General features: G+C 34.0%; 5 protein-coding genes across 6 annotated transcripts; 2 read left to right on the plus strand and 3 right to left on the minus strand.

Annotated features, from left to right (window-relative positions):
• Nucleotides 1-357: 357 nt before the first annotated feature.
• Nucleotides 358-4,609, minus strand: LOC109798576 (retrovirus-related Pol polyprotein from transposon TNT 1-94). Its single transcript, XM_020358899.2, has one exon. The coding sequence runs from the start codon at nucleotides 4,607-4,609 to the stop codon at nucleotides 641-643; it is 3,969 nt and encodes a 1,322-aa protein (XP_020214488.2). The 3' UTR covers nucleotides 358-640.
• Nucleotides 4,610-5,193: 584 nt separating this feature from the next.
• Nucleotides 5,194-6,590, plus strand: LOC109798539 (GRAS family protein TF80). The gene is made up of 2 exons (XM_020358867.2): nucleotides 5,194-5,242; nucleotides 5,305-6,590. Exons 1-2 carry the CDS (start codon nucleotides 5,194-5,196, stop codon nucleotides 6,588-6,590), a joined length of 1,335 nt encoding a protein of 444 aa, XP_020214456.2.
• A 2,620-nt stretch (nucleotides 6,591-9,210) lies between these two features.
• LOC109798951 (polygalacturonase) lies at nucleotides 9,211-12,101 on the plus strand. Its single transcript, XM_020359399.3, has 9 exons — nucleotides 9,211-9,567; nucleotides 9,685-9,810; nucleotides 9,920-10,087; nucleotides 10,179-10,205; nucleotides 10,309-10,516; nucleotides 10,625-10,706; nucleotides 10,821-10,929; nucleotides 11,548-11,664; nucleotides 11,743-12,101. Exons 1-9 carry the CDS (start codon nucleotides 9,310-9,312, stop codon nucleotides 11,962-11,964), a joined length of 1,317 nt encoding a protein of 438 aa, XP_020214988.1. The 5' UTR covers nucleotides 9,211-9,309; the 3' UTR covers nucleotides 11,965-12,101.
• A 736-nt stretch (nucleotides 12,102-12,837) lies between these two features.
• Nucleotides 12,838-14,329, minus strand: TIP5;1 (tonoplast intrinsic protein 5;1). Its single transcript, XM_020358868.3, has 3 exons — nucleotides 14,184-14,329; nucleotides 13,572-13,822; nucleotides 12,838-13,427 (listed from the first exon to the last, which is right to left on the minus strand). Exons 1-3 carry the CDS (start codon nucleotides 14,317-14,319, stop codon nucleotides 13,050-13,052), a joined length of 765 nt encoding a protein of 254 aa, XP_020214457.3. The 5' UTR covers nucleotides 14,320-14,329; the 3' UTR covers nucleotides 12,838-13,049.
• Nucleotides 14,330-15,902: 1,573 nt separating this feature from the next.
• Nucleotides 15,903-21,595, minus strand: NOA1 (P-loop containing nucleoside triphosphate hydrolases superfamily protein). Of its 2 annotated transcripts, XM_020359845.3 has the most exons (13): nucleotides 21,181-21,594; nucleotides 20,899-21,084; nucleotides 20,149-20,235; nucleotides 19,943-20,022; nucleotides 19,624-19,705; nucleotides 19,005-19,025; nucleotides 18,561-18,606; nucleotides 17,919-18,037; nucleotides 17,713-17,826; nucleotides 17,524-17,634; nucleotides 17,327-17,416; nucleotides 16,629-16,738; nucleotides 15,903-16,443 (listed from the first exon to the last, which is right to left on the minus strand). In XM_020359845.3, exons 1-13 carry the CDS (start codon nucleotides 21,541-21,543, stop codon nucleotides 16,194-16,196), a joined length of 1,659 nt encoding a protein of 552 aa, XP_020215434.1. In that variant the 5' UTR covers nucleotides 21,544-21,594; the 3' UTR covers nucleotides 15,903-16,193. The 2 variants fall into 2 exon arrangements, with proteins under 2 accessions (XP_020215434.1, XP_082917997.1); XM_083061871.1 differs by lacking the exon at nucleotides 19,005-19,025 and having other exon boundaries at nucleotides 21,181-21,595.
• Nucleotides 21,596-22,225: the final 630 nt, after the last annotated feature.

Below are 22,225 nucleotides of genomic sequence, written 5' to 3' on the forward strand. Positions count from 1 at the left end.
TATTTTTTAAAATTTATTAAAAATCTATCTCATTTAATGAACTATTTCAAATTTAGTGATAGTTAAAAAGTAGAGCTAAAATTTATGATTTCCATCTAATAATAGATAGAATATTTTTGTAAGAAATTATTAGAGAGTGTTGTTGACATATCTCTCTCTATTCCTACTCTTCACCGAATTTCTCAAATGTAGGCGTAGTGAGAAGAAAGAGAACAAGGAGTTGTAGAGAATTTCGCAGAAAACAGGAATATAGAAGTCTGTTAAGAAAAACCAGAACAGAGAAGTTGAAACAGAAAAAACTGGAACAGAGAAGTTGAGTTTCTGGTTTTTTTTTTGTTTCAATGAAAGGAAGAAAAGTGGTTACACAATTTCATTATTCATTTCCACACTCTCCGTAGAGTTGCATTACATCAAATATATGACAAGAGAGATTTCTGATATGCATATCATATGCTACAGTAAATCTCCACAAAATAAAGATAAACACTCCTTTTTACCTAAACATTTGTCCAAGCAACAAACAAATCTCTTGAAATATGGATTTCCACTTAATTATACCTAACCACACCAAATGCAACTAAGATACAAACAGACATAAATATTTAATATTTTCTTAAAGTATCTAGAAAAATCTTAACTTCTAACACTCCTCCTTGAGATTTTTCTTACATACTCCAAGCTTAGATCTTAGCATTTCAAACTTGCTCTTTGAGAGAGCTTTGGTCATAATGTCTGCAATTTGATTCTCAGAGCTGCAATGCTTCAAGCTGACTTCCTTTGATTTTTCTGCTTCTCTGATGGCATGATATTTCACTTTGATGTGTTTGGTTCTACCATACTGGACAGGATTTTTTGCAATTGCAATGGCTGATTTATTATCAACCCATATGATAGTAGCCTCATTTTGATGTTGTTTCACATCACACAAAATTTTTCTAAGCCAAATAGCATGATTTGCAGCTGCTGCAGCTGAAATATACTCAGCTTCAGCAGAGGATTGAGCCACTACTTCTTGTTTCTTTGAATTCCATGTGAAGACACCACTCCCAAATGAGAAAACATAGCCAGAGGTGCTCTTGGAATCATCTATGCTACCTGCCCAGTCACTATCAGCATATCCTTGAAGCTCTCCACTCTCATTTTGTAGAAACCACAAACCATAATCAGTTGTACCCTTTAAATACCTCAAAACTCGTTTTGCTGCACCATAATGAGCTTGACTAGGGGAATGCATAAACCTGGACAGCAAACTAGCAGCAAACATTATGTCAGGTCTGGTGGCTGAGAGATACAACAAACTTCCAATTAAGCTTCTATATAAAGAAGCATCAACTTTAGCAATAGCATCATTAAGTGATAGCTTTTCATTTATAACAAGTGGAGTGTCCACTGGTTTACATTTCTCCATATGAAACTTTTTCAATATCTCCAAGACATATTTTCTTTGGGAAATGAAGATTCCTGCATCACATTGGTATATCTCCATTCCAAGAAAATAATTCATTTGTCCCAAATCTGACATTTCAAATTCATTCTCCATATCATGCTTGAATTGTCTAAGGGAATCAAAATCACTCCCTATGACCAGCATATCATCAACATATAATGATATAATGAGCTTCACTTCATTCTGGGACCTTTTTACATACAGAGTAGCTTCATTTTCACTTCTTTCAAAGCCTTTTTGCAAAAGGTAATTATCAATTCTGGTATACCAAGCCCTTGGTGCCTGTTTCAACCCATAAAGAGCTTTATGGAGTTTGTAGACTTTATTTTCACTTCCCTTAACTTGAAAACCTTCAGGTTGATCAACATAGATGTCTTCTTCAAGAAAACCATTTAAAAAGGCTGACTTCACATCAAAATGATAGATCTTCCAACCAAATTTTGCTGCCAATGCCACTAGCATTCTGATTGTATCATGTCTTGCCACAGGAGCAAATGTATCTAAGAAATCAACTCCATACTGTTGATGATAGCCTTTAACAACCAATCTAGCCTTAAGTTTGTTTACAGAACCATCATAATTAAGTTTGGTTCTATAAACCCACTTAAGACCAATTACCTTTTGATTAATTGGCCTGTCCACAAGCTGCCAGGTATTATTTTTCTCGATCATATTCATCTCCTCCTGCATAGCAACTCTCCAACCTTCAAGTTCAGCAGCTTCAGCATATTCTTTTGGTTCCAGTGCAGCAACATTACACCTTTCGTAAATTTCAGCTAGATCTCTTGTGCCTCTAACTGGAAAATCATCATCATCCAAATTTTGTTCTTCACTTTCTGAATTTTGTTCTTGGAGATTGTCAACTTCAAGTTGCCTTTTGTTTGAGGCTTCTGCTTTGGATTTCTCCCAATTCCATCTAGATAGCTCATCAAACTTGACATTTCTGCTGACAAGAATCTTCTTTGTTGCTGGATTATAAATTCTATAACCTTTAGAGTAACTGCTGTACCCCAAGAAAATACCAACTTCAGATTTCTGATCCAATTTATCTCTTTTCACTTCTGGAACAAGAGCATAACACACACAACCAAAAACTTTGAGATGCTCTACTGAAGGCGTTCTTCCATGCCATGCCTCAAATGGTGTGTTACCCTTCAAGGCTTTAGTGGGCAACAAATTCAGTAAGTATACTGAAGTATTAACAGCCTCAGCCCAAAAAGTTTTAGGAAGGCCCTTTTCAAAGAGCAAACACCTTGCCATTTCCATAACTGTTCTGTTCTTCCTTTCACTCACTCCATTTTGTTGAGGAGTGTAAGGAACAGTTAATTGATGCTGAATTCCAACCTGCTCACAGAATTTTTTGAACTCTCCTGCTGTGTATTCAGTTCCATTATCGGATCTTAGTCTTTTAACTTGAAGTCCAGTCTCATTTTCAACCATAAACTTGAACTTCAGAAAATTGGCAAATACATCTGACTTTTTCTTTAAGAAAAACACCCAACTCATTCTTGTATAGTCATCTATAAATAGCAGAAAGTATTTGCTGCCATTTAAAGATGTTGTGCTCATTGGACCACACACATCAGTATGTACAAGTTGTAATTTTTCAGTGGCTCTCCAGCTAGCTTCTTTTGGAAATGGTAGTTTCCTTTGCTTTCCATATTGGCATACATCACACAAATTAGCATTATCTTGGATTGCAGGCAGATTTTTAACTAAGTCATTTGAACTCATACGCTTTAAAGTAGAGTAGCTAAAATGTCCAAGTCTTTTATGCCATAAGAAAGAATCATTTACTGCACTTGGAAAAGCATGCATGGCTGTTTGTTTCCATTCTATTGGAAAACTTTTATCTCTCATTCTAATAGTCATTAATTCACATCCAGAAGGATCAATTATTTTGCACTTCATATCTTCAAAATGCAAAACATAATTCTTTTCAAGCATTTGCCCCACACTTAAAAGGTTTAGATTTATCTCCGGTACAAACAAAACATCATAAATATACTTGGTACCTGAGGGAGTTTCAACAGCAACAACTCCTTTGCCTTTGACATCAACACATTCTCCATTGCCAATGGTGACTTTGGAGAGGTATGACAGATCAAGTTCCTTGAAAATGCTAGCATCATGAGTCATATGATTTGTACATCCACTGTCTATGAGCCAAGCTTCTTTGTTATTGCTTACAGAATAACAAGAAGCAACAAATAATTGCTCCTCAATTTGTTCTTGATGCTCAGCAACTTGAGCTTGCTGTCCTTGGAGCTTTACTTTGTTTTTGCAGACCTTCTCCACATGGCCAAGTTGGTTGCATGCCCTACATTTGACTCCAGGTCTGAACCAGCAAAAATTTTCTGTATGATTTTTCTTTTTACAATGAGGGCAAGGTGGATACTTTTCCTTCCAAGCTCCTCCTTTGTTTCTGTCTTCTTCCTTTTTCCCTTTGCCTTTTTTCCCACCAAATGGCTTTTTACCAAAGCTATTGCTGCCTTGATCTTTGCCTTTGGTGTTAGCTGCAAAAGCACCTTCAACATTTTCTTCCATTCTTAAAGACCTTCTCTGTTCAGTAGCTTGCAGAGCATTCACAAGTTCTGCAAGTGATATTTGAGAAAAATCCTTGTTTTCTTCAAGAGATGAGATTTTTGATTCAAACCTCTCAGGAAGACAAACCAAGACTTTCTCCACAACTCTTTGATCACTAAGTTCTTCACCTAGCAATCTGATTTGTGTAACCACCTTAGAGAGCCTATCAGAAAACTCCTTCACTGTTTCAGACTCCTTCATTTTGATTGCTTCAAATTCTCTTCTCAGATTCAGCACCTTCATCCTCCTTGTTCTTTCACTGCCTTGGAACTCCTCCTTGAGTTTGTCCCAAGCCTCTTTTGCTGTATCAAGATTCAAAATCTTGATAAAAACATCGTCATGAACAGCTGCTTGTATGATGGCAAGTGCTCTGCCTTCTTTAGCCACTTCATCATTGTGAAATCTTATCTGAGCCATAGTTGGGTTGTCTGGTAAAGGAGCTGGATTGCTTCCATTTTCCACCACTTCCCACAAACTTTGAGCTCTGAGATAAGTTCTCATCTTTGCAGCCCACAAATCATAATTTTCTCCAGCAAAAACTGGAGGTGGAGGTAAAGAGCTGCTACCGGAAGCCATTCTGGTTTTGGTGGGTGTTCTGATACAGGTTTTCTGGTTGGTTTTCACTCACTCACAGGCCCTCTGTTTTTCAGATTTTTTTTTCTTTCTCCCTCATAGACCCTAAAAGATCAATGGAGCTCTTGATACCATGTTAAGAAAAACCAGAACAGAGAAGTTGAAACAGAAAAAACTGGAACAGAGAAGTTGAGTTTCTGGTTTTTTTTTTGTTTCAATGAAAGGAAGAAAAGTGGTTACACAATTTCATTATTCATTTCCACACTCTCCGTAGAGTTGCATTACATCAAATATATGACAAGAGAGATTTCTGATATGCATATCATATGCTACAGTAAATCTCCACAAAATAAAGATAAACACTCCTTTTTACCTAAACATTTGTCCAAGCAACAAACAAATCTCTTGAAATATGGATTTCCACTTAATTATACCTAACCACACCAAATGCAACTAAGATACAAACAGACATAAATATTTAATATTTTCTTAAAGTATCTAGAAAAATCTTAACTTCTAACAAAGTCTTATATTACCATTGTAATGAAAATAAATTAAGGTTGCATTAAAAAGGGAAGGAAAATGAGATGGTTGCATTACAAGGTGGAAAATGGACAAAGGTTTTCTATCTTTCAGGTACCAAGAAGGGTGTTTTGCTTTTGCTCATTAGTGTATAATATATTTTTATTCTATGTTAGGTCCACTGTACCAACAGGTAGTGGAAAGGATGAACTTGGAATCCAAGGGCATACTCCTAGCAAATCTTCTAAAAGACTGTGCAGCGTATACTGAATCAGGCAACATCAATGGTGCAGATATTGCACTGTACCATCTCTCTCGCCTTGCTTCCCCTAATGGTGATCCACTGCAACGAGTTGCCACTTATTTCACCGAGGCACTAGCATATTGCCAAGTGGCCAAAAATTTGCGTGGTGTACCAAAAGTTCTGCGTTTGGTAAAAACAATATCAACTCTTGAACAAGAATTTGTGAGGCAACAATTCTTTAATTTGTATCCCTTCTTAAAGATTGCATACCTGATCACAAATCAAGCCATCATTGAAGCCATGCAAGGGGAAATAGCCATTAATGTCCTTGATCTCAGTCCATCTTCTGATGCTTTTCAATGGATTAGGCTCATGCAGGGTTTGAAAGAGCATTCACCAAACACCCCATGTATGAAAATTACTATCACAGCCATACATGAGAAGAAGGAGGTGTTAGAGCAAATGGAGTTGCTTCTTGGAGCTGAAGCTAAAAGGTTGGATTTTTATTTCCAATTCAATCCTGTTGTTAGCAATTTGGAGAGCCTTGACCCTGAGAAATTGCCTATCAAGAGAGGAGAGCCTCTTGCAATTAGTTGTGTGCTTCAGCTTCACTCTCTTTTGGCTACAGCTGATGATGACATGGTTAAGATGAGGGGTCAGATGATTTTTGCTGAGATGCTTTCCAAACAGAATAAGAAGAAGAAGATGAATCCAAGTCCAAACTCAGCACTTTCACCTTTTTCTCCATGTCCATCTCATAAGATGGAGTGTTTTCTCAATGGCCTGTGGAAGCTCCAACCTAGAGTGTTGGTGATCACTGAGCAAGAATCAAATGTCAATGGGCCTAGTTTGACAGAGAGGGTGTACAAAGCTTTGGACTTTTATGGTACACTGTTTGATTGCTTGGAAGCTTCCACTTCTAGAACATTAGTAGAGAGAAGCCTAATGGAGAAGATGTTGCTTGGGGAGGAGATAAAGAACATTGTTGCATGTGAAGGGGTTGAGAGAAAGGAGAGGCATGAGAAACTTGTGACATGGATCCCAAGGCTTGAATTGGCAGGATTTGGGAGGGTACCTATAAGCCCTTATGGGATTTGGCTAGCATCAAAGTTGTTGCAAAGCTATGTACCAAGATACCACATACATCAGAAGCACAAATGCTTGTTTATTTGTTGGGACAAAATTCCTCTCTTCTCAGTTTCAGCCTGGAAGTTTTAGAAAGGTATATGCTGAAGATACAACAATTTATACAAAATCATATTTTGTATTCACTTCTTTTTACTTTATTATTTATTACATTTCAAACTTTTCTCTCTTTTTCTTTTTCTATTTTAGTTGACAAATTTGTTGTACATGTTTCCTTTTCTTATACTATAGGGTATAAAGTAGATTTGATTTTGTTGAGAATAATTATGTCAATTCGCTTTATATTAAACACATTATTTAACACGATCTTTATTATTATTGATTGATGATAAAAAAATATTAAAAAAAAAGTGTCAATTAGTGTATTTATAAAAATGTTTTATTAATATTTCTCATTATATATTGATATATGGACTCCTTAATATTATGAACACTTATTTGATACTCTCAGTTTTCCTCTATCTTTCTCTTATCATATTATATCACAAATACAATTTATTTTAAGTGTATTTGTAAATATGCTACAAAACATATAATTTTGACAAACAACCCAACATGATTGAATAATGAATCACAATGGCCCAATATATTATTGATCTAATAGAATCTGGGTGATGCTAGACAAGCCTGTAAAGACGATTGGTCCAAATGTAGTTAGCCCAACTGAATTTCTGGCTAGTCTACTTCTGTAAAAAGTCTTGCTACATAATTAACTTTTGAGCCAAAGAATAAAAAGTTTGTTTTATTATAAAAAAGTTAATACTCCATCCTACACATTGATTTACTACTAGGCGATTTTGTGTAGGATAATATTGTCACGTCACAGCACTAATCAGTTGAGTAGGTTATTATTAAAATTTTAAATATATATTTGTTCTTATCCAAACAAATATGGGTTTGTCAACATTTTCTTTGGTTTTTCCGCAACAGATTGTGCAGTCTACCTTACTTACTCACATACATGACTTTTGTAAGTATCAACCTCTCCACATGTTTCAACCACAAGTATATTATATGTTTCATGGTGCATTATTTATTGGGTTATGGGGTGCACTTGGTTTGAATTGGATAATTTGGTTTGCGTCTACGTACCAAATTTGGAACCAAACAAACCTAACGAAAAGAGCAGGTGCAAGATATAACGTAATTGGGTGAGTGTGAGATAGCACTATTTTGAGATTATGGGCTTATAGCGTGTTTGATTCGGTGTTAATAACGTGATTTTTCACGTCAAATTGAATGCAAGTAGTTTTAACTTTCTATATTCGGATAGAATTGACGTGAAAATATATTATGAAACGCTAAAACAACAATCACACGGTAAGTGTTTTTTTTTGTTTGAAGTATCTATTGTCAATAGCAGTGACTAATCTCCTCACTACGTTGAAGGCACTTTAAATGATAAGATAGCTGACCCCAAGATTTAACGCGGCTGCATATACGCAGTAAGTGTGGTACCTTCATCTCACACGCTTATAAATGATCTGGGAAGTAACCCCGTACCTATGTTTAATTGCTTCGGTTTTGTATTTCTGTTGCACGTTACGCCAAGTTTTCACTCATAAATCACATGCAATCCCATCATCATATTGCCACAATTTACACCTTCTCTTCCCTTTTCCGAAACTCCTCTGCTTCAGATGATTTAGCTATTGGCTATGGTTTAAATTATGGTTAAGAATATTACCCTTTTTGGAGAGAGAGAGAGAGATTGCAACCATAAAAAGTCAAAGAGTTGAAAAAAATTTGGTTTAAAACGTGGTTGTTGGCTCCTTAAAAGGGGAAGAAGCATTCAAGTTACTCCGAGTGGACACTTACCAATTCCATACCGCATCATGGGAAAATAACGCTTTTTTTTTGTTGTAACAAATAACGCTGATTAACATTGACTTCTCACTACAATTTTCTCTGAAAAAAATTATATTTCACATAGGTAAAGAGATATAAATCAAAATAAAAAATGCGAATATTTGGGAACAAAAAAGGGGTCTTATACAAAGAAACAAAAAAAAAAGTACCTGTTTGTTTTAAATATGAAGTATCAGATGTAATATTATTTTAAAAATAATTTATAAATATATTATTTTATATAATATTGATTGAAGGACTTCAAATATTGATTAAAAAATTAAAGGAAATATAAATTCTAAATAACTGCTTAAAAATATTGATTTAATTTGATATAAAAACTTAAAAGTACGTACAATATATATATAGGTTTTTATTTAATTTACTATGTATTTTGTAGATAAATATTTTTATTCATGGGTTCTTTGTATACAGAACAAAATTGTAATATAAAATTTAATTATTGACATTATTTTAATCTTCAAGTCAAATTGATAATATTTAAATTTAAATAATAAAAACTATATCATTGTCTTTATTTGAAAAATAACCCAAAAATGTAAAACATAAAAAAATTTCTGAAAACTGATTGTTTTTTCTTTCCAAAAGATAAACATATGTAAGAGTTAAATTTTAAAGAATGAGAAAGATTGAAAGAATTGATTGGCTGGCTGATGCAATACTTGAATAAAATGTAGCTAATATTACCTACGAATTATCCACTTCTCCATACTCAACAACGAAGAACATTCTCTAATTAGTGCACTTTGCTTCTAACTCACGATTGATCCCATTTCTCTCTCTAGAAAAGCAGCTCTAATTTTTTTTTCTATAAATATATAGCATTAGCTTGTCATTTGGCACTTGCCACAAAAACTCTTTTTCAGCATTAACTCTTTCCCTTCATTCAGTTTGTTCTTTTCTCACAAAGTGAAACGTCCAAATGTCTCCTCAAACGCTTTTCATTGTCCTCGCTTCATTAGTCTTATGTAATGGCTATTACACAGAGGAATCACTTTATAAAACAAAAAATGCTCAACACTACTACCCTGTGCATAATGGGAGATTGATCAGAACAAAACATGAACATTTTGGTCTCATAACAAGGGCTAATAGAGCCATCCCTCTTTCTTCTAGGCCTCGTGGAACAGTTAGCGTCGATGACTTTGGAGCCAAAGCAGATGGAAGAGATGACAGCCAGGTAACAATAACATAACATGTTATCAATACACAGATCAAACATTGTTATGCGTAAACTTGGTCCATTCTCAATCTCTCTCACTTTTCTTTTCTCTTAACTATTCTTGTTGCTCTTAAGGCATTTGGGAAGGCTTGGAATGAAGCATGTTCTAGAGGGGCTATCCTTGTGGTACCTGAAAATAGGATCTATCGTCTTAAGCCAATAACATTTTCTGGTCCATGCCAACCCAACACTGCCTTTATGGTAAGATATGTTCACAAGTAATTGTTAGAGAGAAATTAGGTAATTTTTCCTACCATCTTCACAAGCTAATTCATTGTAATTCTTCTATTTTCCTAATCCAACATGTAAGCTCTATGGAACAATCGAGGCATGGACTCAAATGTCAGCATACCAAGAAGATAGACTACACTGGATCATGTTTGATAGTGTTACAAATTTCAGAGTTGGTGGTGGCGGCACATTCAATGGCAATGGGAAAAAGTGGTGGCAAAACTCTTGCAAAGCCAACACTGACCTTGTAATAAATCATTGAACTTGTCTCTCTTCCAATTTCATTTGTATTGGGCTATATTATTGTGATTCTGACTACTGACATTCATTTCTAACAGCCATGCAAAGACGAACCAAGACCAAAAGTAAGATAATATTCGTCATATCATAAGGTTTTGTAATTATATGCAAGGTGTTCTGTTTCCCTAACTGACTTTTACTTTTGATGCAAAAAAATCTGTTGCATAGGCCGTGACTTTCTTTCAATGCAACAATTTGAAAGTGACCAACCTGAGATTCAAAGATGCACAACAAATGCACGTATCATTTGAGAAATGCTTCAATGTTATTGTTTCAAATGTTGTCATTAGAGCACCAGGGGATAGCCCCAATACTGATGGAATTCATGTCGCAGAGACACAAAATATTGCCATAAGAAACAGTGACATTGGAACAGGTGAGAACCAAGACTACACACACATATATATATATATAATGAAAAAAAAAAAAAAAAAAAAAACAATTGGTCGAAAGTTCTAATTTTTTGCAATTTTGTTTATTGAAGGTGATGATTGTATTTCAATAATAAGTGGGTCCCAAAACGTTCGAGCCACAGATATCACCTGCGGACCTGGACATGGAATAAGGTTATAACAATGATTACATGAATATGTTACACCACATACAAGTTGAAATTATGTTTGGAATTTGGATCAATTTTACATTGGTTGATTAAAATTGTTACAAAAAATGTTTTGTAGCATCGGAAGCTTGGGAGCTGATAACTCAGAAGCTGAAGTGTCCAATGTGGTAGTGAACAGGGCAACCTTAATAGGAACGACTAATGGAGTGAGAATCAAGACTTGGCAGGTACGGGTTGGTCTTCAGCTTTTGAAATTTAGGCTGTTAGGCATTTCACAACTTCTGAGAAAGTTGAAAGCAAAGATATTAGAGGTTTAGAAAATTAGAATAAAATTTGAAAAAAGAGGAATTTCAAATTTTCAACTTTTGTCGTCTAATTTTTGTTCTGGCTTTACCTAAATTCAAGGCCTTTTGGGGTGGTTAAAATTCACACTATGAACACAAATTGCCAAAATTTAGGCGTAAAACCGATAAGAGAAACATTGGGAAGTTGACGAATGATGCAAGAATTGGAACGTGGGTGAGGAAAATAGTGCATCAAGGTTGACAATTTTCCACTTTGTTGGTTCTTATCTTCCTTAACCACCCAACAAGCCCTGTCACAAGTTTTATATAAATAGTTTATTTCTTTAAATATTTTTCCTCTTATTTTATTGTCAACTCACCCAATTAATGGGTGTGGAAATATGATTAATGTTGATCACACTCCCTGTTGATAAATAGAGATAACATGGACACAATGAGACAAAAGTCATTTTTTTTTCTATAATATAATCAATAATGTCAAAAACATCAAAAAAGAATTCCATTTTCATTCTCATATCTTTTGATTTTGTCTCAACACAGGGAGGTTCTGGTTACGCAAGAAACATCAAATTTTTGAATATAGCGATGCAAAACGTGACAAATCCCATAATCATAGATCAATACTACTGTGATAGAGCAGAGCCATGTCAAGAACAGGTAACCAAGTTTTCAACTTTCATGTCCATCAAAATCAAAATGTTAAATTATAACCATGTTTGTTGCAACGACATGCAGGACTCAGGTGTGCAATTAAGCAATGTGTTATACCAAAACATCAGAGGAACAAGTGCCTCAGAAGTGGCCATCAAATTTGACTGCAGCAGAACCGTTCCTTGCAGACAAATCTACGTGCAGGACGTGATTTTAGAACCCCAAGGCAGTGGTGGCACCATTGCCACGTGTCAGAATGTTAGATATGTGAATAGAGGAAAGTTTTTTCCTCAATGCACCCATTGAATAGAGAGAGGAAGACTCCTGAATTGAATATAAGTTATTTAGAATTGGTCATGAATACCAATTTCAACAATTTAAAAAGCTTATTGTTCAATAATTTCAAGTTTGGGTATATAGATTGGTATATTAATTGACGACTAGCTCAGCTGACTTTTTTGTTAACTGCTACTTTTAACGATAGTTTTGCAATGAATAGAGGGGCAAATTAATGAGGCTAAAAGGGATAAAGAACTGTAACTATATAATAAAGATGAAAGCGATGTCTAATGTTATAGCTAGTCATATCAACAACTACCGGTTATCATTGCATGAGAGTTCATCTTTGTTTTCAACTTCTATAACTAACTTCAACTAGTTTCCAATCTTAGACTTTTGCTATTTGAACAATTTCGCTTCCCTGGAATATAATACTTGTCCCTACAAAACCTTAAATTCGACTATAAATATGATGTGTAAATTTCATTAAAACGAAATTTACGAAATTGAGTTGGTCTGAAGATTTGGGCAAAACAAAAGCATTAAAAAGTATTATGATCTCATCCTAACAAATTAATTTTAAAGTGCATACGTTCATCATTTACATACTACTTTAATTGAAATGTACAGACAACATATATATTTTTAACATTTTCAGTCAATTACAAATTTCAGAAGACCACTTTTAATTGATGCACGATGTAAAATAATTTACATAGCTACGAGCATTCACTGTCTCTCATTCCTACATTTCTTACACTCATTCAAATATGTGGACAAGCATGTCAATAAGTGGCTGTACCTCCTGATCAGAGTGTTTAAAAAGTAACGATGGCGTTAGTTCAAAATTTTCACAACAAATTTTATAATGAAAGAAAGATATTAAGAAAAGAAAAAAAATCACGAGACAAAATTAATAGTATGATGGAAAGATAAAAAGAACAGACTGCATAAATGTTGCGACATCCACATCAACACTTCTAACATCACATACTAAATTTTCAGTCACTACAAGTTGTTAGGAAATATTTACCAGCGCAACAGAGTTAAGAAACATAAAATGTTCAACACTACAAATTCTTACACAACAAACAAAACATTACTAGAGTAGTTTACACCCCAATTCCTTCCCCTCTAGTTGAATCTGCAGGGTAAGAACGGAACAGCACATTGTCATAAAGAAGGCCAGCCACGGTGGCACCAATCAAGGGTCCAACCCAATACACTGCTTGGTTCCTGAAACTGCCCGCAATAGCAGCAGAACCAAAAGCACAGGCAGGGTTCATTGATCCTCCAGAGAATGGACCTGCGGCTAAGACACATGCCCCAGCCATTAAGCCAATCGCAAGTGTCCCAATGGAAGTCAATGGACCACGCCTAGGGTCCCTCGCTGCATACACAGTGTACACCAAAACAAATGTCAGAAGTCCCTCCAACACTGATGCTCCAAACCCTGTCATCTCTTCTGCAATCGTGTACGTTGGAACATGCTGAAACAAACCAAAACATCAAAGGGAAGTGAGTTAACAACATGTACATCATTTGAAATATTAAAAAAGTAAAGAAGCAAAAAAGGATTATGATTGAAATGTGGATTATGCTAAGGGAAAGAAGGGTGAAAAATATATATATACCATTCCAACAACAATGACCCTTAGAACAAGGCAAGCCATGACAGAGGCTATAAGTTGAGCGGCCCAGTAAAAGAGAGCGGTTGGAACACTAACGTGGCCTCCCACTGCCATTGCGAAGGTCACGGCCGGGTTGACGTGTCCACCTGAGATGTCCCATGCGATGTACAAAACACAAGACAAAGCAAAAGCGCTTGCAATGGCAACCACAACCAAACTTGTTGGGTTCAGTGAAGCATCCGGCATCAACTTCCCTGTCAATTCTCCAACACCAATTTATCAAATCACACAAAAATGAAAAAGAAAACATAAACGCTCTATCAGGGGAAGATTAGTAATTTACAGAATGTTCCACTTAAAAAAAAAAAGGAAAAGAAAAAAGAAAGCAACAAACATTGTAAAGATTAACAACATGTATAAGTTACATGATTGAACACATGGGTTCGCATTAAAAACGAGAACTGCCCTCACGTTTCTCTAAGTTGCATTGTTACTACTTATCTACCGAGTCTAGAATTGAACGCTCAATGTTAGAAACACGTTATACAGGAATAAACAGAAACATGTGATTTATGGAGTAACGGAAAGAAAGAAAGAAAGTGCATGGGTACTGACGTGAGGACATTCCGGAGCCAACGACAAGAAAGACGTAGAAGAAAGTGGAGATAAACTCAGCGAAGTAGGAACGAAGTGCATTTCGGGTGACGGATTCATGGAAGCGGGAAGTGACAGTGACAGAAGATGGAGCCATTGGGCAGAGACAAGGGAGACACAAAAATGAAATGAACAAGTGCGCACGTTCATAAATAGGCAGTTGGACACGATTCTTCATATAAAGACATGCTGTTTCCCAAACATGCATTTCAAAATAATAACTAACTATAACCGCCAACAATGTGGGATCATCTTTTGAATTCCTTCGTGTTGCTTACTGTTCCATCATTATTTCCTCATTATTTTTATTTTTATTTATCCTCGCAAGAAAATAACACTTATCTTAATAAATTTTTAAAAATATTGTAATTGTAATTTCTACTTATAAAAAAAATATAATTAATATATTCGCATTAAAATTACTTTTAACTTCAAATGACCTCACTATCATTTCTTTCTCATTTATCATAAATATGTAAAGTATTTAAAAATTATAGAGATAAGAACATAATTAAAAGGTAATAAATGATATTGTCTTAAATTACAAAATTAGAAAAATAAATAGAAATATTTTTTTAAAAAATGAATAAAAAATAGAAATTTTCTTTGTCAATGGGTTAAAGATTTTATACTATCAACCTATTCAAAAACATTTTAAATGACTTTTGAAGCAATTATTACAGAAGTAAATTATTACCCTACCATGTACATTCATTATTAAATTACGGTACAAAATATATCCACAATGTCAGTACGTAAATTTGTATCAAGTTCTCAAAATAAATTAACAAAATCTATAAGAAAATTAATAAACATTATATAAAAAAATTATATTGTGCACCAATCACAAATTTTCTTGAATATAACTTCTAACGTAATTATTATAAAAAAAATAACAAATTTAACATGTATAGGAATTTGTAGTTCAACAATAATGAAAAAATATTTATATTGTCAGTTCATACATTAATTATCCTTAATATGACAAATCCAAGGAGTTTCTTGTTATGAACGATTTGTAGATGTAATAAAAAAATATTAAAAAAAAAAAGTTATGCTAGCTATGTAGCCCAAACCTACCGGAGTAAACAGATTTTAGTTTAATTTTATTATATTTTCAATATAAATATTTTTACATTATCAATCAATTAAAAATTCAACTAATTGAATGAATTTTAAAGCAACTATGACAAATTACAAATCTGATTATTATCATAATAATTCATGATGACTTGATAATAGTGCAAAAAAAAAATACTGTCAATACATTCAAATTAAATTTTCAATATTCTTTTATCAACATGTTAATAAATTACTTTAGTGAACTAATAGTTTTTTTAGAATCATTTTTGTGATATATATATATATATATATATATATATATATGTATGTATATGTATTGAATTTCAATGATAATGACATTACATAATTTGATATTATTTTAAGGATCAAGCATACCAAATTTTAAATTAAGTAGACAATTATAATTAAGAAATCTTATAATCAATTACTTATATTTTTTTAAAAAAATACTATACATTAAATAGATTTATTTAATAAAATATCAAATGATTTTAAAATCTTATTAAAAAAAATGAGACTCGATTCATTCTAGATGATCTTTTAATTTAACCGTAAGATTATTGAAACTTAATATATACAAATTATTACACAAATAACTCCATCAATTGTAACTCTTTTTAACAAGTTAAAAGATTAGAAAAGTTAATAAACCTAAGGGTTCACCCTCGGTAGCGAGACTGAACCATTATTACATGAGAAAATTTAAGAATATTCAAAACATTCCACATTCTACCCAGTACACATTGAGAGAAAATGGCAAAATGCTATCATTAATTTGCAATCGTTAAATTTCCCTCCTTTTGAAATGATGTCTTGGCTTAGTTGTACAACATGAAAACTAATCCTCCTTTCCCCCAAAAAATTAAAAATACATATAACACGCAGTGTTCAAAAGTACCATTTTGGTCTCATTTCCTCTTCTTTCTCTGTTAATTCTACATACTGGTACCACTCTGCTCCAGCCTTGCCCACGGGGATTGGTGGCCTCACAAAAATCTCAACAGGCTTAGGGACGTGCACGGCCAAAATCAATTCCCCAGCAGTGTCTACAGGCTTTGGTTGTGAATTTTTTAGTGACCTACTAACTGGCTCAACAGTAAACCATCCTAGACCTGATATAGCTATATCGCAAGCGGGTCTGCCAAAAAACAATAACAAGGAATTTCATATTTAACTAATATTCATAAATGTTAGCATTTTTGGCTGCAATGACTCATCAATCAACACAAAGAATAAGTTAAACAAGGTTTCAAAATTCGACTGCCAAAATAAAACCATTTACATCTAAAAAGTACCTACAACAGAACTAACTTTAGGTCATACCTTTCCACATCTTCGAATTTTATTTGCAATTTACGTTCTGATTCAAGTCCTTTCCAGTTCTCAGCATTTTCTCCTCCACTTGGCGGGGTCAGCAGAACTCCAAGTTCTCTCTGAGACAACAAAGAGAAGCTCTCATTCAGGTTAGAGGTGGTAAGATCCATAATTTTGAAAATGTGACAAAAAGAGAGCGCCCAAGACAACATAGATAAAGACAATTTGCAAGAGGAAAAAGAATGAAAAAAGAGAGAATCCCTAGAGTCTAATGCAACACTTCATATACAGAAATAGTTATAAATTCCACCCAAGTATGTTGACGCAAGCTATATAATACTTATAGAAATGAAATAGCTTCTTCACCTCTAATTAGACAACAAAACATATGAAACTATAGCAGCAATGAAGCAGTAGCACCAAATACTGTTCTTTTTGTTCAATTATTAACAGAAGCAGAAAAACTACAAACTGATGGCAATAAATCCATCATAAACTGGAATTCTCAATTTTTTTAATTACACAGTAAAACTGAGGCAACAATAATTTTCCAATGATTCTTATAATTGAATATAAACCCAGTGGCTCAACTTTGCAAGAACAAACAGCTCAAGTATTTTATGAATTATACCAGTTTAGGCCAGATGTAAGCAACAACATCAAGTTTAGTCTCTTATAGTTAATCTAAACAGATTGAATCACAATACCTGATAAAATTCTTCTGCTTGCTCTGTGGGCACCATATGAATCGGTAGTCTCTTGGGACCATAAAATGTCAAACAAGTTTCTGGAAGAACCTGAAATTATCAGGACTGATGACATTATTTAGACAAGGAAAAGGGAGTGAATTATAAATGAATGATCCTATGACAAAATGCAAAAGTTGGAAGTATGTAATCAAAACCTTCACGACATCAATTCTAACAAGACCTCCCCAAAATATTGAAAAAGCATTCAAGCCATTCACTGTGGAAGACTCTTCTTCCTCTACATTGCCTGAAGATACTAGAGAACTCTAGCAATAACAATGGCGAAGTTAGCATTACCTATTATGATGGTAAAATGTCTTAAAACAGTTTTGAACATAACATACTGGGAAAGACCGGGCCCTCAGTCGGCTTTGAGGAGCAAGGGAGGGTAGATCTTCAGAATGAACAACTGCAGTTTGCCTATGGTAGAGATGAACTCCAGGAGTATCATACAATTTCTGCATAAGTTACGAATAAATAAACAAATTATTAGATAAATAAAAACATAAGGTTAAATAGCTGCCTAAATATATAAATCAGAAAGACATACCCCTCCTCCTAGGAAAGCATTAATTTGAATTGGCCCTAAGGTAGTTCCAGGAACTGCAGATTGTATTGGTTTGTACCTTTGTGCAGATGCAGCCACAGGATCATTTATAGCCATTGTTTCTGACATCAAATGTTAAAAAGTCAAGTTGGAGAAAAGAACGTACATCATACATGAAAAGTTGAAATTGCCTAAATGATGGGCACAACAAGAGATGAAGATATAATTAACGGAGACAATTCCATAAAAAGTTCAAAACATCTACCATTTGAGCTATGTAAAAACAGATTTGACAGAAGAAAGCCAAAGGAAAAAATAATTTTTAAATAGCTGCTCTATATCATTATATCATACGCATAACACAAACCTACATTGTTTTATATGATATACATGATGTGTTTAACCTGTTGGCTACCACTTCAAAACAACTAATGTTTGCATGGCTCAGCATCCAAGGAACAAAAGTGTTCAAGCACAATGCAAACAATGACAGTAAATGCAAAAACTAATACCAAAATCTGTACAAGACAACACAGGAATTCAACATAATAAAAGAAATTTTAGCACTCAGAAATTTTGCAATCATTGAAAACGAATAAGCCTAGTCCTAAAAATTAGTTAGGATTGCATGGAAATAGAACTTACTTAGTAAAGCATTGATGAAAGCAGATTTCCCAACATTAGCTGAACCCTGTAAAATAAAAATTATAATTGATTGATTTCCAGGCCCAACTAATGAATTTCAGAGCTTAATGACTAAAGGGGGAAAAACTATTCATAAACACACAATCAGGAAAATGTAAGATTTTGTACTTTAACTTAGACAATAAGCCATCCATCTTCCAAAATGTGGGAACTGAAATTTAGACTAGTACATGAGTAATGTTTTACAATAGGAATGAAAAATACGAAGGAAAAAAATGCAATTTACTATCTGGATCTTTTGTTATATGCAAATGAGATAGACCAAAGATGTCACAAGTACAAAAATTCCATTGAGAATTCAACAAAAACATCAATGTAGGAACATCAGCTCATGCGTCATCATCACCTTCTTAAGCATATCAAACTTCCAATTCAGAGACTTACCAGAATGTACACATCTCTTCCCTACAAATAAAAAATAAAAATAAAAAAAAATGGAATTTCAGTAGAGAGAAAAATAAGAAGAAAAAGAAGTCAACAGTACTAACATGTGAATTGAACATTATATAATTTACTTTAAAAGCTCAAATAAAGATTCATCAAATCCAAGTCGTCATGACATTTGCTCTTTTGTGCTTTGTGTATCCTAATATCACATGTTTTTGAGCAATGCGGAATGCATATTACACTAAAACATAATTAATCATCATTACTGTAGTTGATATTTTTTTAATGCTTTTGACAAGAGGAAAAACAAATTAGAAATGAGAACAGCCACACAAGTATCCTGCTTAAAATGTCTAAAAGCTACAGCAACTGCACCTACAGCATATGACAAATTCAATTAAAAAAAAAGGATTTCAAATTATAACCAAACGATGACCAACATCACTCATAAGTATAATAACATTTGCAGTACTGATTCATCACTCTCATAAATATGGATAACAAGGTTTAAGCCATCTTACATATAAAATTAAATGGAAATGAATCAACAAGTTTCCCAAAAGAACCTCTTAAATCAGTTAAAAAGAAAAAGGTAACCCAATAAGCAGAAAAGAACCTTCTTCTCTTTTTGGATTTCTGATATCACTCCAGTTATTCCAACCAATGATTTGGAACTGGTCAGATGGACACTGAGAACACTGCAATGAATGTCATCAGCATTTAAAATTTGGTAAGTTAGGTTATAAAGTTTTCCTTTGTTACACATAATAAAAGTAAATTATATGATTTGTATTTTGCTCATCTAAAGCAATGCTTGATAACAAACGTGTGCAATTATGCAAGTGCTTTCTCATTCTGAACTTCTGATAATATATAATTGAAAAAAAATGACACCAATTAGTAAATAACTATTTTATTACAAAGAAGATACCTACTTCAGCTTCTTTCTCGTGGTAGCCTCTACAACCCAATCCCCAATACAATTAAGATCAGTATCCCTTGGAAGAAGATCGACCTACAAAGAGGACATTCTGTTAAATGTGAAAACTGTATATTTGTAAACTTAAATCCTATCAATACATTCAGTAAAGAAAAAATCCTATTTAAAACAATAATAACCTGCGGCCATATTATTTAGTACCTTAGTCACCACCAGTATTATTGGGTTAGAACCAGCAAGATCTCTCACACGAGACAAAAAACTTCCATTGAAGTCAATAATATCAACCTAGCAGAGGTTACTTCAACAAGTTAGATGAAGAAGCTTTATCCCTTCCAGTCACTATCATTAATTGGTAATAAACAAAAGACACTTTAACTAAAACAGAATCCATGAAATCTTCTATGATAATTGAAATGTCCCAGGTGACATATTATTCCACTGAATAAAATGAGAGCCAGTTTTAACTCTAACCCTCAATTTGTTTGCATAAACTTTATTATTTATCAGCTTCTTAGCATCCAAAGTCAACTCAGATTATTCATCAAGTACAATTTGTGGCATAAGAACAATTGCTTACACATACAAGCATAAAGAAAGTGTTTATAAACCATCTGCTATCCAGTTGCTAAAAAATATGTTTCATGTAATATCCATCCTCACGATTTAAAATGCTACATATTGTATCATAAGCAACAAGCTTCTAGTTTTCACACAATAAATTGAATGTAGGGAAGTCAAAAATTTCACTAACAATCCATCAATTTATTAATTGAATGCTTCCTTGTAACAAAAATTCTAAAACACCTAAGCTAAATACAATTGCAAAGGAATTCAGTTTCACCACGGTTCCCATTCAAGACACTAATTCTACACGTAACCAATTATAATTTCCTAATGTGATTCGTTCAATCTATCCATTTAAAGAAAACATTGCACCGGTTAGTTTACCAATTTGACAATTAGCGCTTTCTCGTGACGCAAGTGAGACAACTTTTCTCGAAGCTCTTCAGCAGTAACAAACATTTTACCGCCAGGGTAGCCTCCGTGTCCTCCAACAGCGGTTATCATCTTTCCATGAGACAAAAGCCGACATCGCCGACACAGAACGGTTCTAAGCTGGCGGTGCTTCTTCTTCTGCAACAACACAATAAGTGTTTCCAAAATCAGCAACAGCCAATGATGACAATGCATAACGATACTTCCAAAATTCCAATCAGGCTAAAGCAATACCAATTCATAGGTCTCGGGATCGACGTAGCCAGGAGCGTCGACATCGGAGGTGTGCAACGGAGCGCCGCAGCCGTAGCATGAAGCGACGGCTCTGGAAGCTTTCAGAGCGTTGTCTTTCTTCTTTTTCTTCTTCGTGTTCTCATTGAGAATGAGCTTCGCAGCCTCGAAGGAGTGCTGGCGTTCGAGGAACTTCTCGCCCGGCGAAGGAGCGGCGGCGCCGGTGCCATCGGATTCGGCGGCGGGTAAACGCGAGTTGTGAGAGCGCGGGAACTCGCATAGAATGAGGCATGGTTTGGTGGAGAGGAATTTGGGGTTGGGGAGAGAAAGTGGTGAATGGAAAGTGGATAGGGTTTTAAGCGCCATGGTTGATGAGCTTTTACTCGAAGCCGGGAAAACACGTAGAAATGAAATAGATAAAATTGCCGTTTAATGCAGCGAGTGCTTTTTCCGGTCTGAGTCACTGTTTCTGTTAAGATGGCCCAAACCTTTGGGCCTGCTTGCGTGGTCCAATTATCGTTATGGGCCAAACCTTGTTGTTCACCTTATTAAAAGTCAAATTGAACCGGCCAAGGCAATATTCGACTTAATAGATTTGGAAACACTAGTACATACACATCATGTACCGGATAAACTCAATATTTTTATTATTTTAAAAATTAAAATTAAAAGTTCAAAGTAATAATAAGAGTTATAAATATAATTAATTTTTTTATCAACAAAACTACTAAATAATAATGTTAATAATACTCTGAAACTTGTTGCTACAACATCATGAACAATACTTTTTAAAATAATTATTTTTGTCTATAATTTATTCAATAATTAATTGTAATTAATTTATAAGTAAAAACATTAGTTATGTATTAATATTTTTTTTAGTAGAAGATAACTAACTAAATTATCTCCCAATATGGACTAACATTTTTTGGGAAAATAATTGTTAAAACGTTAACTACTTTATATAATAAAATTTTGTGTAACAATAAATTATTATAATTCAAATTTCTTTATCAACAAGACTATTAAAACGGTACTAACTGAGATA

This window comes from Cajanus cajan, chromosome 8 (assembly GCF_000230855.2).
Source record: "Cajanus cajan strain Asha chromosome 8, NIPB_CcT2T_4, whole genome shotgun sequence".
NCBI lineage: Eukaryota > Viridiplantae > Streptophyta > Magnoliopsida > Fabales > Fabaceae > Cajanus > Cajanus cajan.